General features: G+C 33.7%; 1 protein-coding gene across 5 annotated transcripts in view; it reads left to right on the plus strand.

Annotated features, from left to right (window-relative positions):
- The first annotated feature begins 323 nt into the window (after window positions 1–323).
- LOC120636171 (protein phosphatase 1 regulatory subunit 12A-like) overlaps window positions 324–18,253 on the plus strand; it is a 61,898-nt gene continuing 43,968 nt past the window's right edge. For 2 of the 5 annotated variants that reach the window (XM_039907510.1, XM_039907509.1), the window contains exon 1: window positions 324–939. In XM_039907510.1, the coding sequence (XP_039763444.1) occupies window positions 697–939 (243 nt within the window). In that variant the 5' untranslated portion in view covers window positions 324–696. The remainder of the gene's footprint in view (window positions 940–18,253) is intronic. The other 3 variants (XM_039907512.1, XM_039907513.1, XM_039907511.1) reach the window with 2 other exon arrangements.

The following is an 18,253-nucleotide window of genomic DNA, read 5'->3' on the forward strand; positions in this document are numbered from 1 at the left end:
AATAAGACAATATTGCAGTAAAATAGTAGGAAACTTTTTATAATTATGTAGTAACTTATAGTGAAATATATTATGTAGTCTTATAAAAAGAGATAGAATAGTTCGCAATAGTTCAAAATTGGCAACCGGATCCATAAAAACTACGATTCGATACCGTGTGATACAGCTTTAATAGTACTTTTCTTATCTGTGTGTATTCGAAAAAAAAGACAATGAGATGAAGTTGGTTTTCTATTTCATGTTTTCATAGACAATATTATTTATTTTAAAATTGCAACACTGATTCCTGGAAAATCATCCGATAGGTGACGCTAGGAGTTTTCTTCTTCCCCGCTTCCCGTCATTCTTTTTAGCCTAGTTTTTCTTTTTACGATAAATAGACGGCAGTTGCCCGTAAATTTATTCTCGTAATGGCTGCCACGCTAAATGTGTAGCTTATTGGTTATGTCATGACAAAAGTGTTTTCGGATGGGTGTGATAAACGAATAACTCAACAAGTGTTACGAACAATGATCGTATGAAAGCTATTGGAGTAGCATTCTTCCTGGAACGTTTCTTCTTTCATGTTTCGTTTTTTGGCAATTAAGTTATGGACTCGGCATTTGTGTAATATATGTAATAAAAACATAATCTATGCTGCGTGAAAAGTGTAAATCGGGACCATATTGAGTGTAAAGTGAATTGAGGGAATTTAAAATGACGGATCCGAGATCATCGTCAGCCCTGTTCAAGAGAGCGGAGCAGTTGAAAAGATGGGAGGAATCCGACACCAACAAACAGTCAGCGATGCCGAAACGAGCATCCAGAATACAATTTTCATCAGAAATTGTGTTTTTAGCGGCATGTACGTCTGGGGACAAGGACGAGGTACAGAGGTTACTGAAAATGGGCGCAGACATAAACACGGCGAACGTGGACGGGTTGACGGCGCTGCATCAGGTAAGAGCATGCTGTCATATCGAATAATGACATTAACATGTACATATTTAGTGTAGAAAATGTATAGTTGATACTTTTGTTGTTATTACTGTTGTAAGAGATGGCGTTTGGTTTCCTAGTAAAATTTTCTGTATTTTCTTCATATATACAAAATTTCCTGGGACATCATGCTTAGAGCCGTAGACATACTTTCTCTTTGAATTCATTTATAATGATTTAATTTTGATTTGATGAAATCTCATTTGATAGGAGATTTGAAAAAGAAATATGATTTTTTTTACTGTGCTCCTTATCTCTAAAACACTACTAAAAAAATTTTTTTACTAGATTTTATGAAACATTTTCTCATATTACATTCATTTTGAGAAAAAGCTTACTTTAAATAAGTGCTATTAAACTAGTCCTACTGGAAATAAATGAATTTTAATTTTTTTTTCATTTGCTAACTAGAAAATCCGCCTATTAGCATCGAAGCATAGCAGGTCTACCTATAAGGGTTTTAAACACAACATTCTAACACAAAACCAACAGAAAACTTAGCCCAGTTTCGTTAGGCTTTCACCATCTTAAAGTGTTACACTAAGTAACTTAACTTTTCAATAAAAGAACTTTGAAGACTTTAAAGGTTGACCTGTAATTAAGAATATATATGTAAACTTACATTGTAACATCAAGCAACTTACCTTATAGCTCAGGAATCAATGAAAATATTCCAAATAATTTTCTCTTAGATTCCAAACTTTGGAATACATGGCAATTCTACGCCATTAATTCCATCAATCTAATTTTGTTATGAAATTGGCATTGCCATTTGAATAGCAAAAAGATAAGATGAATATATTATCTTAATAAACAGTACAATCACACTTAACTTATATGATAGGAGTCTACTATCTTCAATTCAGTAAGTCTCTCTTTAGTGGTATCAGATATATTGAGTTGTACCTCTTTGACTGAATAACATAATTAAGCAAAACATGCACATGATCTTAACTCTCGACTGGAACTCTTTCATCCACAAGATTTAAAAAATATTTTTTTTAGCTTTTTCATAACAAAAAAATTACATATTGATTTATGTCGATTGATACTTATTGAGGGCATTGGTTTAATATAATTGCCACACTCCTAACAAGTTAGCTGCTCACATCTGAAACTATCATGCATACACTGTATCAAGGATAAATGTCCTGAAACTAAAGGATGTAGTTCTCATTTTACCTGATGTTGATATGTTGTTTGATATTACTGAGATAATATTTAGGTATGATTTTTATTAGATGCTACTACTATTATGCCACAGTTTCACCCACTTTAATGAACATTTTGTACATCGTACATTGTACATCGTATAATATAAATTTTTCATCATCTGTTAAACTATACAATCAAATAACATTCTGTAAAGGGCAAGGTTTATCTATGTAAGATTAATATATTTTTATAAGGATTACTAAATAAAATAAATAAAAAATAAAAATAGCCTTTATTCTCTGACTAAATACATTTTTGCTTATACTAGTTACTAAATCTATTATTTAATTAAGTTATATTTATTCCTAAAAAAATTGTAACACCAGCGCGCTTAGTCAGGCTGTCCTTGGACATAGGCCTCCTCTAGAATTCTCCAGTGTGCTCTGTCTCTGGCTATTCTGCGTCTGTCTTGCCAAAAGGATGCAAGTCATCTTCCCACCTTTTTTGTGGCTGTCCTGTTTTTCTCTTGCCAACTCTAGGGTACCAAGATATAATTTCTTTAGTCCATTTTTCTTTCGAGGATCTAACCACATGGCCAGTCCAGCGCCATTTTAGCCTAGCCATTTTAGAGGCTAAAGGATTACTACTTTAAGATAATTGAGAATCACATTTGAAATGTTTTCAAGACTTATAATTTTAGCAGGGTTTATGTTTTTTTTAACATACTAAAGACCAGTAATTTTTGTAGAACATAGTAGTTCTGTAAGAGTGACTTTATAAACAGCGCACATAGATAAAACAGATCACAAAGTTTTTTTTAAACTGAAATGTGATTATTTTAAAATTAAATATATCCTGTGTTACTTATGCAAATGGAAAAATAATTGTTGAGTAAGTTTAAAGTTTAGTTAGTAGTTGAGATGTTTATTTATTACAAATAAACAAACAAATCTTTCCTCTTTATAATATATGATATCTATCCTATATAAAGTGTAGGATTTTCATACAATATCCTTATTGGTATTACACCCAATTTGAGGTGGATTTTCATAGATATCCTAAAGTACTGTCTACAAAATAGCTGGTGCATTCACTACAAACAGATCAATGTGACATTTCAAATGTATGAAGACTTAAGTAGAACAGTGTTAGGTTATGTTATGACATGAAATGAGCATATGCTTAATAACAGGCAGTTATTTTGAAATCACAGACATACTCTATTCTATACACTAGTAATAAATAAGCAATATACTAATCTATATTACATATAATCAGATTCCATATATAAATGTTCACATAACTCAAATTTAGTCTATGCATTAATTTTAAAATTTATACAAAATTACAGTTCTATGAAAGCGTTTCTTTAATGTTTCGAATATCAAGGCAAGGCTAGACAAAACCGTGGCTAGGTACAGGTACGTGTTCTAATGAATAATTCTCCACCTAAACAACTCTATCTATAAATGTAATCCAAAGACACAATTTTGTCTAGTTTTTCGATTTAAGTTTTAGGTTCTAAGGTTGAGCCTATATACTGGGGATGGTTTAGAAAAGCCCTAGAGGTAAACTTTTTTTTCATCACACTTGCTTGAATGAGTATGGTATAGATGATCTATAAACAGGAATAATTTGATTATACCTTTTAAATAATAATAATTTGTTTATGCCTGTGCCTGTTTGTAGATTTAGATACTTTGGTCTTTATATATTAAAAAATTTACTTGTGAATTTATTATAATTTATAGCCAATAAGTCTAATGTGATGTTAATGTTAATGTTGGTTAAAAATCATTCATACAAACACATTTATGTTCATCAATATTAAGCTCTGAGATCATGCTGACCAAATTATTGCAGGATCAGATGGATTAATCATGAGTTAAAAATTATTACAGCAATTAGTTAAGCCTGTACTTTCTGAACATGGTTCAATTTATTTCTTATTTTTGTAATGAACTTAATGGGCAGCATGGATCTAAGCTTTGTAGGCTTGCAGACCACAAAATTAAAACTTTAACTTCAATGAACCCAAAAAGTGAAAAATCTAGATGAAACAACAGAATGACAAATAATGTGAGCCTCACAAGCAGCTAGGTAATGACAATGAACGCTTGAACAATTTTAGCTTTATCATGCTAACTACACATAGACTTGAGAGATAAATGGAATCTCCGAGCTACCCATTAGTAACACGTTGTCTTATATGCACTTTGATAGGAATATAACTGGACTGGTGTGAAGCGTATACTTCCTAAGGAGCACTAATATGATAGTGTCAAAAGCAACATCAACAGAGGAGCTTGGCAAAGTAAAGCTAGATGTGGTTGTAGAGAAAAACACAAGAAAAGCTAACCAATGGTTTGTGCTGGGAAGAATCACTGCCCAGCATGAATAGAAACAGGAAAATTAGCCATTGGTTAATCAAAGGTTGTTTTACCTAACAAGAGGAGGTTGAAGTTTTTTTAATAGATATCTTTACCTACTTAAATAAAATTATTCATGCATCATGTATATAAAAAACCATCTGTATTGAAGGACCAATATGAAACACTGCATAAAACACCAAAAAAACACGCTTCTTGTAGAGGAACCCTTTAATATTAATATTTATATTGAAATAGGCTCTGTGAAACTTTCAACTACTTATTACGATTATTTTGCCCGCTGACAGGTACCGCCGTGGACGGCGGAGAATTTGTAATACCCTAAAAAACCTACTGCTTTGAGTTTCTTGGGGTATTGAATGAATGTTTATCTACATTGCTGTGTTTGATAATTATCATGAATGTCTAAGCGGCTAGTCAACTTTTACTTGAGTACAATAAATATTTTGTTTGATAGAAATAGATTTCATTCATAATTTGATTGAAATAGATTTTGGCAAACTTTTGATGTCTAAAACTCTGAGTATACATTATACAACGATGATAAATCATGACTAAGTATTTTTACATAATGATATTATATAATCGGCTAAATATACGGCCGTACGTACCTCAAATTTATTGACTTATTTCTATATGGACAAAATGCCAGAAGGCACGCTATCTAAGTTTGAACAAAAAAAATTAATAATATTCAAACATATTTTAACTATTAGTGTAGAACTTTAAAACATAACCTACAAATCGGAATTATTGTTTGAAGTAGACATTTTGAGCCGGCATGCCATAACGCGGGAAAGAAAAGAGAGAGGTGTTAGCAGCATTAGGGTAAAATTTAAGGTTTGTAAAATTATTTAAACATTACATATTTTAAAGTAACTTCCTTTAATCATAGTTTCGTTGAGAATGCGGTACTGCCTGTCACGTGCGTCGAGTTTAGCACTCGGAATAACTTTCGATTGTTTCAACCGACCACTAAACGTCAGCGGGCCAGAATTAGATGCTGACAGTGTCTACGATAACCAATATTGAAACAGAGCAATCCAATATAATCGTCAATACAATGATTTTATGGTATAAATTTTGTTGTTAATATTTGTAATATTTCTATATATAAGCATTTGGCCCGCGTTTATTACGGTTTTTGTACAAATCCCGTAAGAACCGTTGGTGTTCTTTGGATAAAATGTAGCTTATGTTATTCTCCGTCCTTTTAAGTAGTTAAAATCAAGTTGATTCGTTGTTTAGTTAGGGCGTAAAACATGGACAAACAAAGAAACACACTTTCGCATTTATAATATTAGTGAGGATTAGTCATAACAACAATAATCGGGATGCTATTTTTAGTTAAGCCAAATATATCGTTCAGATACAGATAAGTAGGTGCAAGCATTCAGTGAGCACTGCAAAGAATTAACAAGTCTTAATAGACGCAATTAATATGACCCCAGATTGCTCGACGACAGACACGTAAGCAGGGTCCCTACTCCCCACGCAGATAGGAGGAGCAAGCTTTATATAGAGCAAAGCAATACTCGATGTTGAAATTTCTACTGTGGAAACTTTGCGTACCGGTACATGAAGAACTAGCATTATGGAACCTACTAACATAATTTTAAATTTTAAAGTTTGTTTGCCTTATATACAAATATAAGTGATAGAGAATTAATACATAGGTTACATTTTATTTTAGAAAATTTAAAAGTTTCTGCTTTAATGACTAACGACTAATAAAGTCGAGGGTAGAGGCGCGTAACGTATGAGATTGTGATTGTAACCAAAAATCGAAATTAGGAAGTTAGTGTTAACTACTTTTCTTCCGTGCCTCGGCAAGCACTCATTAAAATGTGATAATAGATAATATCCTTTGAAGCCCACTAATCCACTTTGGACCAACATAATGTCTACAAAAGCTTCTCTGCTCTGAGCGAGGAGTCAGTCCTGAGTTAGGAGGCCAGTGCTGGGATAGGAGGCCAGTGCTGAGTAGTGAGACGTTTATAGGCTGCTGATGATGTTATTGAAGTTTTAGTGGTTTCATAAACAAGATAAGAACATGAGGTTCCCAACGTCGTCGGTCTTGATCATTGATCGATTGATACTTCAGAACTTGTTCTTAGCTTGATATCGGTTTACAATTACGGGCCTTAGCGCCGATTGCTTGCTTATCCATTTGTGAGAAATTTAATACAATGCGCCCAGTACTTTTGAGATAAGTGATTTTATATTAACAGAGCCGAAGGACTGACTTAACAATAGCCTAAAGGTAGTAAGAAGGAAGCTGTTGAAATTCGCCAAAGAATTTTTAGAGATGACTGGTGTTGAGAGATAAGGTAGATGTGTGTGTGGAGTGCCAACTAATAAGCTCTTTATTTATCTTTATCGCCTGAGTTATCTATTTCCTTGTAATTTCGTGTCCATGATCTTGTTACGCTTGTAAGCGAATTCCTGGCGACGAGCTTGATGACGGTTGTCCACATTGTGTCGAAATCCTGCAACAACCCATTAGTTTTAATATTGGGTGTCGACTTTGGTCTCAGAATATTGTACCTATTACCTTGTAAAGAGTATCATTGGCACCACCTAAATTCCGTACACAATTAGATGATGTTTCGGTATTGACAAATAAATTGTCATAGCCATGATCTTTTTTTCGTGAAACTATTTCAAACAGTTTTCCTCTAGACTCATTCTAGAGGAAAACTGTTCTAGGGCGTAGTCCACCACGCTGGCCAAGTGCAGATTGGTAGACTTCACGCCTCTTGAGAATATTATAGCTCTCATGCATGCATGAATGTCCGATTCATGCATGCTGTCCCTCCGTTTTATTTCACTCGAGCAAATAATAATAACTTGACCTATAGTTTAATATTAAATTTCATGATATAAAGGAGATATGAAATTTTCAAGATGCGAGCTAAATATATGTATAATATATGAAATATTACCACTGTCCAAAAGTTGGTTATATAATAATGTTTTATCCCGTGCTCTCCGAAGTTATCATATCCGATACACGTTCGATCCGATTGCATCACATGTTCAAGTAGTTCTATATGACGCATTGGATCGTATAAAAGCGCGTACGTAACTCTTGAAATAACTACACGAATCTGTATGCCTGGCTTGGTTGTATCTCCAAAATATTATTTCCCCGCGGTTTCACCCACGTTAACTAGAGTTCGTAACGTAACTAATATAATGTTGGCCAGGGATACTTTTCACATAGACCCTCCCCGTACGTCTCAAAATAGTATTTTTTAATTATCTCCTAACTATGCTGGTCGCAACAACCAAACAAGCTGGATAAGGCCAGGTTTATGTACATCAGATTGTCTTGTTAGAAAATTAACTGTTTTTTGTAAGGATTTTTATCTTATTCCTATAAATGAAAATAACATTCTGATTTAATTTCTTGTTGGTTTTGTGAAATTGCGTTATTGTGGCCAATTTATAAGAGATACTCGTATATAGGTTTCAAGGACTTTTCTAAATGTACTGGAAACCCGTTCTTTTGTAAAGCATATTATAAGAGGCAGTGTCTTATAAGAGATTGCCAACGTTTTTTTTCTGCCTTAGTTTACAAAAACCATTATTTTAGAGTATAATGTTATTGTTACCGGTATTAGACTATGTTACTTTAAAAGCCTATCGATAGCCTGTTTTAACGAACGCGTGGCAGGCAACAACAACATGGAATCGGTTTCGGGAAGCATAACTAAAGGCTTCTAATTTATCTTGAATCACACTCAAGTCTGCATTTTGGGAAAGATCTGGATGGGAAAAAATAGTCTCTGCCTAATGCACCGCCAGGTGTTAAAGGCATTAAAGAAGAAGAAGAGGCTACTTCTGGATGAAATAGCTTTCTAATGGCACAAAAATGATTGAAATTAGTTCAGTAGTTTTAGAAAAAGATTAACAAAACTTTGTTCTCAATAATATTCGTATAGACTAGCGGATGCCCACAACTTGGTCTGCTTAGAATTCCTGATTACCTCTGAGCTTGCGCGCTGCTGTACGCTATTTAACCTCGCACGTTTGAGCTTTTAAATAAACGACGATAACTTTCGAACCATTTGTCCTAATCACTTAATGTATATGGCAAAGTTTATCTATTTTAAATACCAGAAGTGATAACAGTATTTATTTTGATAAAAATTAACTTAATACTAGAAAGGTGCACGATGTCCAGTTTAAATGTATTTATGGTTTTCTTGTTTGTTTTTCTTAATGGCTTCCACTTATTTACTGTTATTTTATATCACAAAACATGTAATAACTATAGTTCAATCTAAATATAAATAACAAGTTTTGTTGTAAGCTAAAACCCAAAGTTTGTGTACACAACTTGAAATTTTAAATGAATAAGAAGTATTTAAATGTATACTGTCTATAATATTAGCAATATTATATATGCTGATGCATGTTTTGTTGAATGCGCTTATCTCTACTGGTTCGAATTGGAAAAATCATTTTGGGTTGGCTAGTCCATTTATCGAGGCTACATACAGCCTATAGGATAACATCATACTACAACCAATAGGAGTAGATCATCAATGAAACATATTGCATTAGAACTAAATGTTATTAAACATCTATTATACATTTTAAGGATTTAACATCAACTTTACTTGATCTTAAGTATTAATTATTGATCATTGTAGTTTTTTTTTGTTTTACATTAAAATAAGTATTATTATTATATTTATAAAACATAAAAAATGTATGACGTTCATAAGTGCCGTAACTATAGCCTAAACTGAATAAAGATTTGATTGATTGATTGAAAGCCGGAAAAAGTTAATTATCTAAAGCTTCCGTTTCGTGTGATGCCTAAACAATTAAAGTTTCTCCAAAGTGGCGAAATGTTACCCTTTAAAAGTTCATATAAAAAGCCTAGGAAAGCAAAACATAAGGCTGTCTTTTAAGGTTGATTCGTGCGCAGACAAAGTAGTGTAGGGTCGCTGGTGTTATATATATTGCTGTTATAGACTTTTGTAAAATATTTTTTAGAGTCACAGTCCCAACGTACATTAGCTGTGTCTCCCTTTAACAACGTACATAGGTAACACTTATTGTTATTATATAATGACCAATTTTCAAAATATATTTATAAATGTGCTATTCTGATGTGTTATTAGCTTATTTTGTAGATATTACTGTAAAGTTTTATCAAAATCTGTTGCGTACTTTAGTGTGAAAGCGTAACAAAAATTCAGGTATCCATATATTTTTACTTGATTAACAACAAGGGCAAACGCAATCGGCTATTACCTTTATTTTAATTACAGAGTTTTCTTCCTACTTATATGAACTGATTGCCTTCTCCAGAATACATGCTTGCTACTTTTTCATGTAGTCGAATACGCAATTTGCCCCAACCTACTATGTGCTAAAATAAGCTTTCTTTGCTTTCTATATATATTTTAGTAAGCAAGCTTTTTTTTTACGTTATGAATAATACATCAAGAATTTTAATAAATTGTTTGGGTATGATACAATTTTCGTAAGATTAGTTTTAGTAGCACTTTCGGCAGTAAAATGGCACTGTTATCGCTGTAATAGTCATCTCTTTTATGAATATGGAATGCAGTCGGAAACTTTAAAAAAATTTGTTTAATAATCTAAAGTTGAACGTGATAGTTTGATTATTTTAAACTTGACCTGCTAGTTGGTCAGTTAAAGACTCACGATTTAGTCACTATGGGTAGTAGTGTCAGATACTTTGGGTTATTCGTCGTCGTCGTTATTATATCACAGTACACCGTATAAAACAGATGCTGTATGGTAAGTATATATCTCTTATAGCATAAACTATATTGTCACTCGGTGGCTGATGAAAAGTGCTCGCATATTTTAATAATATGCGCTATTAAATTACAAATAAGGAGATACGTAGAAATACCAGAGTTTCGACGACCTCCCTGGTGCAACGGTGAGCGCTGTAAATTTAAGTAGGAGGTCCCGGATTCAATTCCCGGTAGGGGCAATTTGGTAACTTATACTTTCTGCATTTTCTTTGGTCTGGTCTGGTGGGAGGCTTTGGCCGGCTAGTTACCATCCTACCGACAAAGACGTGCCGCTAAGCGATTTAGTGTTCCGGTGTGATGTCGAGTAGAAACCGATTAGGAGTATGAATAACCTACTCCCTAATCACTTACCACAAGGTGAGCAGTCAACGGCTAACTTGTAGTGTAATAAAAAAAAAGTTACCAAAATAGCTCAATTAGATGCTGAAGTGGCAATTGGGAGGAAAATGCCTCTTTGGGTTGCCCGAAGTGCTGAAGCGGTGAGACATCCCATTACAGCAGGTAGACAGACAGTATGAAGAGAATCGCTGATAGCCACTGGATACATGCAGCACAAGGCCGTGGAGTGTGGAAATTTCTCCAAGAGAGCCCTTTGAGCTTTGGACGCCTATGGAACCGGAATATATAATTTTTTATTAGGTGCGTTACGTCCATTATTAAATGACAGTTGCCATACTTAAGTCACATACAGGAACAATATTTCTAATATATATATCGTGCAACAAGCATCATCATATCACAACGTTCAACGTTCTCTCGGTCTAATGCACTCTTACGTTAAGAAGAAAATCTTTCGCTTCTTTTCTTATTTAATGCATTTTTTTGCGGTCGTAATAAAAAAAATGCGAATATTCAAAACCTAAATCACGACGACCGGATTTCTGCGTTTAAAAAACGATCGCATTCCAAACGAGCAGCACGACCTAATTTAAAGAAAGTAAAACTTTATTAGGCCACAAATAAAACTGATTATTGTTTTTTTTATAGTTACCTATTCGTTTTATTGAACAGTTTAAAACTGAAACATTTAATGTCTTAAAATAATGATTAATTCATCATTTTCATGTAAGCTACAAGTACCTGTTGCGAGATCCTAAAGCGACGATTCGATCTGAACAATTTATTGATTACTTCATACCTATTTCTAATATTCTCATCGAGCTATGAACAGGGTGCCGCATCTGGAACACCGTGTGTGCCCTATTTAGTGCAATGAGATAATTTTCCCTCAGTATTTGCCTCACAACTTATGTAGAGTCTTAACTCTAACTCTAAAGAATATGTAACGTTTTTTTGTAGTTTGATAAAAAGATTCGCTATACTACAAAGCAGACAGGCAAAATTTCTTAAAAGTGCTTACTACGCAATGTCAAAAATATTTTATTTCGAAAATCGACTTCCATATAATATGTATGTAGAGTTTTTGAAAATAATTTTAATTTGAGATCTATAGGGTTTTATCATACATTTTGTTGCTTAAAATATAACAATATGGTTGTTTGGTAGTTCGGTGTAAGTATAAGAATAATGTATAATAGAACTGGGAGATAACTCTTTTCTTTACATCTTGACAGCGATCTCTTTTTTTAGGGTAACTTCTAAATTGTGATTTCTTTAAATAACATCGAAAGTTGTTTGAATTATTACACCAGCTTACGTAGCGAAACTCATAGGAAATACATTCGATACTATATTGAAAAAATATATCCCATACTTTATTTTAAAGTACTTTTGAGTCAAACAAACACTTTGTCTGCTCTTCATCTAAGTATAAACCAAGCTGTCTGGCGCAAGTCTACTACACTGTCATGTGTCACTAAAACATTTTATCGTAATTTAGGAATAAAAGCCCGCTATACTAAATTATTTAGCTTTATTGTTTTGTTGTACAACGTTAGATCCTTACTAAGCATGGCTTATTCCTACCTTAAATATTATCAAGCCGACAACACGGCACATGTCTCTTCAGAATAGGACGGGCTTAGGCCGCAGTCCTATTGAACAGCGCATTGGTATGCTTCACACGCCTTAGAGGACTTAAAACTGGTACTTAATTTGAAATACACAAAACGCTAAAGAGTTAGAGATGCATGACGGGGATCGAACTCGGTCCTCTCGGAACGGAGGCCCAAATCTATACAGAATATAGTATGGACAAAAAATACGTAACAAAAACATAGTTTGCACTAAATACGAGTAGTAATAAATCGATTGTCTACATTTATTAGACAAGTTAGAAAAATAGAGTTTAGCCAATTTGACGTATACACAAATATGCCAAACACGCGATCTGCTCATGAAACGTATCAGTAAATATAATTTATATTGCAAATATATTGAGTCCTTTGATGTGCCATTAATAGCCGACAAGAGGATAGATGTACGCCTGTTTGCTATTTGACTTATTTGTACGAATAAAGTAAATATAGCGAATGTCTTCCTCTACACATTGCCGTTTTTAGATAAATATAGCAAAATTGCAAATACGCTATGCCAAGTAACGTTCCGCAATAAGTAATAACAAATTCTATTTTAATCGCCGTACATAATGTCAAATACTTCAACTAACTTGGTTGGCTTTGAATTTGACATTATGGATTGGATTGGATTGGATTTTAACTATTGTAGTACCTAATAAATAATCTTCATGTTACAGTTATTTCATAAATCGTCTGCAGTTCGTTATTTATAATAATTTGTAAGTAATTGTAAACAGTCCAGATCTGCTTTTGCGATCACATTTTGAATTATTATTTTGGCAGCGTTTGATCACGGATGCGTTTTGTCTTCGCTGTATGCCGCACGTTGTTTTATATCAGTATTTATAGTCCGCGATACTCCTCCTCTCATTAGATAGTCCGGGAAATTAGGTCGATGACTTCGTGAACTTCTAATTTCGTAAATTATAATTCGTTGTTTTAGTTACTTACTAGTTGACTACCGGTTTAAGATGAACTGTTATCATACCTTGTGTGTACAGTCAACTTTTTTTTGTATAGTATGGAATATTGTAAAGGGAGCACATTTGAAAGTTGCATCAACTGGATAAATCAGCCAAAAATATCTTTTAGTGCCTTTTTTTTAGTAGCGTATGGAACAGATTATATTTCGGCTTAATGTTCGTAAGCTTTTTGTTTTCAGCGCCGACATTTTAACTACTGCGACCCAAAATGCACCAAGAGGCCAACTTTAAATGTACGCTTTCAAATTATATAGGTACTGACCTAATGCATGGATATATACTCGGTATTATACCAAATTTGATACTGTCATTGACCGACCTAAATATTTTGTGTTGGATTGATGTATTGCTGAATGACACAGCGAGCGCCACGTAAATTTAGAATCGGGCGAGGATTTTTTCGAGGTCACGTTAGAGACAGCGGAGAGAGATTAGTTACGTCATAGGCTGCACACGCGCCGTTAATGTTTTATTTTAGTGTTAATTGTGGACGGAGCTTGCGGGCGGCAAGTCCGTCACTAATGCTAAGGACTTACACATTTAAATAACTTTTTTCTTTGAATTTGTTACTTAAATTTTTAAGTAAAATTACACGTTACACACTTTACACGCAATTTATGGTCGCAGTTAGGCTGTTAATAAAATTCATATAATATGTCATAAATTGACAGATCTAAGAGAAGTGCTGTCTTTTTCACAATATTATTCCCTGTGGAAAAGAAAAGTATTACTTTCGAAGTTTCGACCTGTCAATTTAGTAATGAAGATATTTTGTTCAATTTAATTAGAATTAATTTATGTTACATGACCTCCCTAAGTTTGTCCGCATACAGTTTCTTCTTCGTTATGCTCCTTTCAGGGATTGTAATATTTTCCGATATTTGAAGTGACATAAATATAAAATATTCAACTATATCTATCGTCCTATTATGCGTGAATTAATGTAAGTACATACAAACACTTTTACATATTACATTTTTAATATTACACGTAAGTACTCATGCATAATGTATGATAAGCAAAAACATAAATGTGATAATGAGGCAAATTTTCTTTGCAATAGTTTCTGCTATTTAACCTTTTACTAGGCAGTAAATAAACGCAAATAGCTTTAGAAGGTATATCTTCTTTCACTGCTTACAAGTTGTTCCTGCTACCCACTAAATTTATGTTCTAACAGTTTTGACGTGATATGATGTTCATTTGGCACTGGCATCAGTTTCTAGCGGTTGCTCGCGACTTTAGTCGCGTAAAACTTCTGAAAATAATTGAAAGAGATTGGTATTATACTGTATTGCAAGTTATCATATGAGTTTAATAATGATCCCCTAACTATTCGTGCACCCACGTAGATATTTTGTAATCACATACATACCCCTCCAATTTTATTTGTATATTCATCATATTTCACCAATATAAATAAACCTGTGTAGTTTTAGTAATAGTATGACTTTTTAAGCCAGAGCTGGTCTGGTGAAGTATCTACTTATTCAGCCTCGAACCTTCATTGCTGTGCATCAGTCTGAACAGCGATGTTGCTATAGTTATGACACACATGAGACTAAACATCTACGTCTTCGGTTATTGGACACAGGGCGGTACCCGTAACATGCCCTGATTCTCTAGCGTCCACCTCGATGTTATTTTATACTAGTTCCTCGTCTCATCTCCCGCGTATTGTTTTTTGTAAACAAACTTTAATTCACTATTTTGCACATTAAATCCTCCCAAGAAACCCACATACAGCCAAATCGCCAGACAAATTAAAAAAAATAGTTTTTGTTATAAGGACCATAATATGACATGATAAGTATTTTTTACACTCTTAAGCATCACACTATCAAGTTTGTATGTTTATACTCCTTCACGTCCAAACTACTAAACCAATTTTACTGTATGGAATGGGGTTGGAATTTATCCGATGGATTATACCCACAATATGCTACTTTCAACCCCGGAAATGTTCAAGGTACAAGTGTTATTTGTGACAAACTTAATAACACCTCAAACAGCTATAACTAGCTATAGTCATGCATGCCATAGCAAACTTCCCCGAAATAACATTTAATCCAGCTGCGCCTCGCGTTTTTACCAGCGATGAATTATTCTGTACAAGTAATTGCAATTAAAGAAATTAATTAGGTTACACCGTAGGCGAAGCTTTTTTGTAATAAAACTTATTACAATACAGACGGAAGCTTCATTTTTATTTATTTGTATATATATGTTGAATCTTCGCGAATAACAGTAGTCAACCATTAGCTGCTTCTTGTCCTTCACCATCACACGGCATATGATGGTGACGTGCGGTGACGGCAGATCAAGATACAGTTGTCACTACCACTCCTCTTCCCGCAGCACGGCTAGCATGGGCAGTGAACAATTATATCCCCCGGGAAAGGATATAAATGTATCTTCTCCCACAGCTTTATCAACTTTCAGAGCACTGGCGCACAAGTGGAAATAATATTTAAATAATATATGTGTTATAATAAAAGGCGGTAAACTTCTACTATTCTATATTCCCGTACTTTAGAAGGTGGACACGTTAATTATATCCCTTGTCAGGGTATATAATCGGGGGATATAATTTTTGTCTCCTGCCCGTGCTAGCCCGTGCTAGCCGTGCGAGGTGACTAAAGGTATTCCTTTCCTTCCCTTGATGACAGCGCATCAAATCCTTTAGTCCAGCAGTAGACTAATATAGGCTAGATATTGATTGATGATTCGTTATATAAAACTTTCATCGCAAATCGCAAGCCGCTGCGGAACAAGACTGGTATTTGGAACTCTCTACATAAGACCTTTGCCCATCAGTGGACGCCCATTGCGTGAATAGGTTGATGATGATAGAAAACTTGTATGGTTTAATTGCGTGTTCACATATTTATTTATGTAAAAATAAATATTTTAAGCATATGGTGAACCCTAAGAGTTTGATGCTTATTTAGCTTAAATGGGATATAGCGCCAGCGTCTTTGGTACCTAACCTTGCCCCCTTGGGTTAACTGGATAGCGTTCCGTTTGGTTTGAACTTATCTTTGTAACAGTCGTTTGATTGACATTAATCTTTGATTTTTAGGGTTCATATTCAAAAATAAATACTTCCTTTTTAACTTTATGCTCATATTACATTTTCGGATTTGAATTCCTCTTTAAATTAGGCCTTGACTGCAATCTCACGCGATGGAGGTTGATGCAGTCTAAGATCGTAGAGCAGGCTAAGAAACCCCTACTAGCGTTTAACTGGCCATGGCCGAAGCTTTTTACCAACGAAATAATAATATTAGTATGGACATTAAAAACAATAATCATAACTATACTCATTTAATTGTGAAATATATATATATATATATTATAATAAAGCTGGCTGTGCAATCGTTCCTAAATTAATTAAAACAATCTACTCGTTAACACAATCATTATATCGAATTACTACCTAATGTACTTAGATACAGCATAACTATAGCTTGGATACATTTTTGCATCAGGTATTAATATATCAATAATTATTAATGAACATCGGTTCTGCGGTCCTATTAACTACTATCGGAATGTTCGGATGTCCGTTCCGTACGTGTAACTGTTTACCACATTATACGGAGAATTGTACGTAAATAATTCTTGTAAAATTTCTGGTTCTGTATTCAAAGTAAGCCAAATCTCATCCTCATTCCAGATCGCATGGTGTTCATTTCACTGAAGTTGGCTGTATTGTTTACAAAATCGCCGTTTAATTTATAAAAACTATATCTGCTGACGCGTGATTTATAGAACTTCGGCCAACCGATAAACATGTTGTAATTTTCACAGATTACACGATAGCATGGCCTTTATTATTACGGAAAGTAATAAAAATTTAAAAATTGGGGATCCTAATACAAAACACCTTGCAAAATTGTTATAAGAATTATACCATATAAATTATAACAGACATAGCGTTACATTCCTATTGTTGTTGAAGTTTAATTAATTTGCCCTTATTTGTTACCTGTAAATTTTTAAATATTTGGTGAAAATAAGCAGCAGCTACTCATTAGTTATTTTATTACACAAACTTCTAAAATTAATATTCTTGGCATCCTGAAACTCACATGAGTAGGTTTGGACCCTGTACATTTCTCAAATATCTAATAAGCTATAATCTAAAAGGCTAACATTTATGCGAGAGTAGAAGGAAGTTATTATGTACCTTAAAAGATCTTTCAAAATGCAGATTCAAATTTTTGTTAATATTAATAATATAGAAATAATAAAGATAATATCATGAAAAAAAATTAAACCTGTCTATACAATTTAAAGTACCATTTAAATTTATTGCAGGGGGAAGAGTTATCGTTTTCGCTATGCTATTTCTGTCTAATCCAAAAATGAAATCTTGTATCTTCCAAATTCTTCGCTGAACTAGTCTTATGCAAGGCGAATTTTCTTTAGAATTATGTCACTGTTGATCGATTATAACCGTTTTATATCCAGTTTGTGTATTTCTAGGCCTAAGTACCTATTCTACTATTACTCTAGGTATAATGTAATAACAAGTTAAATTGTATGAAATGCTATGCGAACGCTAACATGCACTTAGCTTATGGTACCTAATTAATTTGCGAATTTTAAATTACATATTATGTGGAAAATGCTGTATATTGTTAAAGAAAAGCAACCTACTTTATTAACTTCCTACATATTCTTTAGATGGTACAAAGTTAACCTAGTAACAAATTGATTGTTAAATTAACAAGTAGTTAGGGCAATAGCTCAGAAAGCAGTTGGCCCTAGGTGCTTTAACTAAGAATCAGCCGGAAATAATAGCATTAGTTGTCCCTTACAAGATAAAAAGACAAAGTCAAATAACTCGCACTGGGGACTAGCGAGTGGCGTCAGAGCCTGGATTGAGGAAATCCCTACAAGAGACCTACACCTAAAGTCCTAAACAAAGTTTAAGACGGCGTCTTTAGATTGAC

This window comes from Pararge aegeria, chromosome Z (genome assembly GCF_905163445.1).
Source record: "Pararge aegeria chromosome Z, ilParAegt1.1, whole genome shotgun sequence".
Classification (NCBI taxonomy): Eukaryota; Metazoa; Arthropoda; class Insecta; order Lepidoptera; family Nymphalidae; genus Pararge; species Pararge aegeria.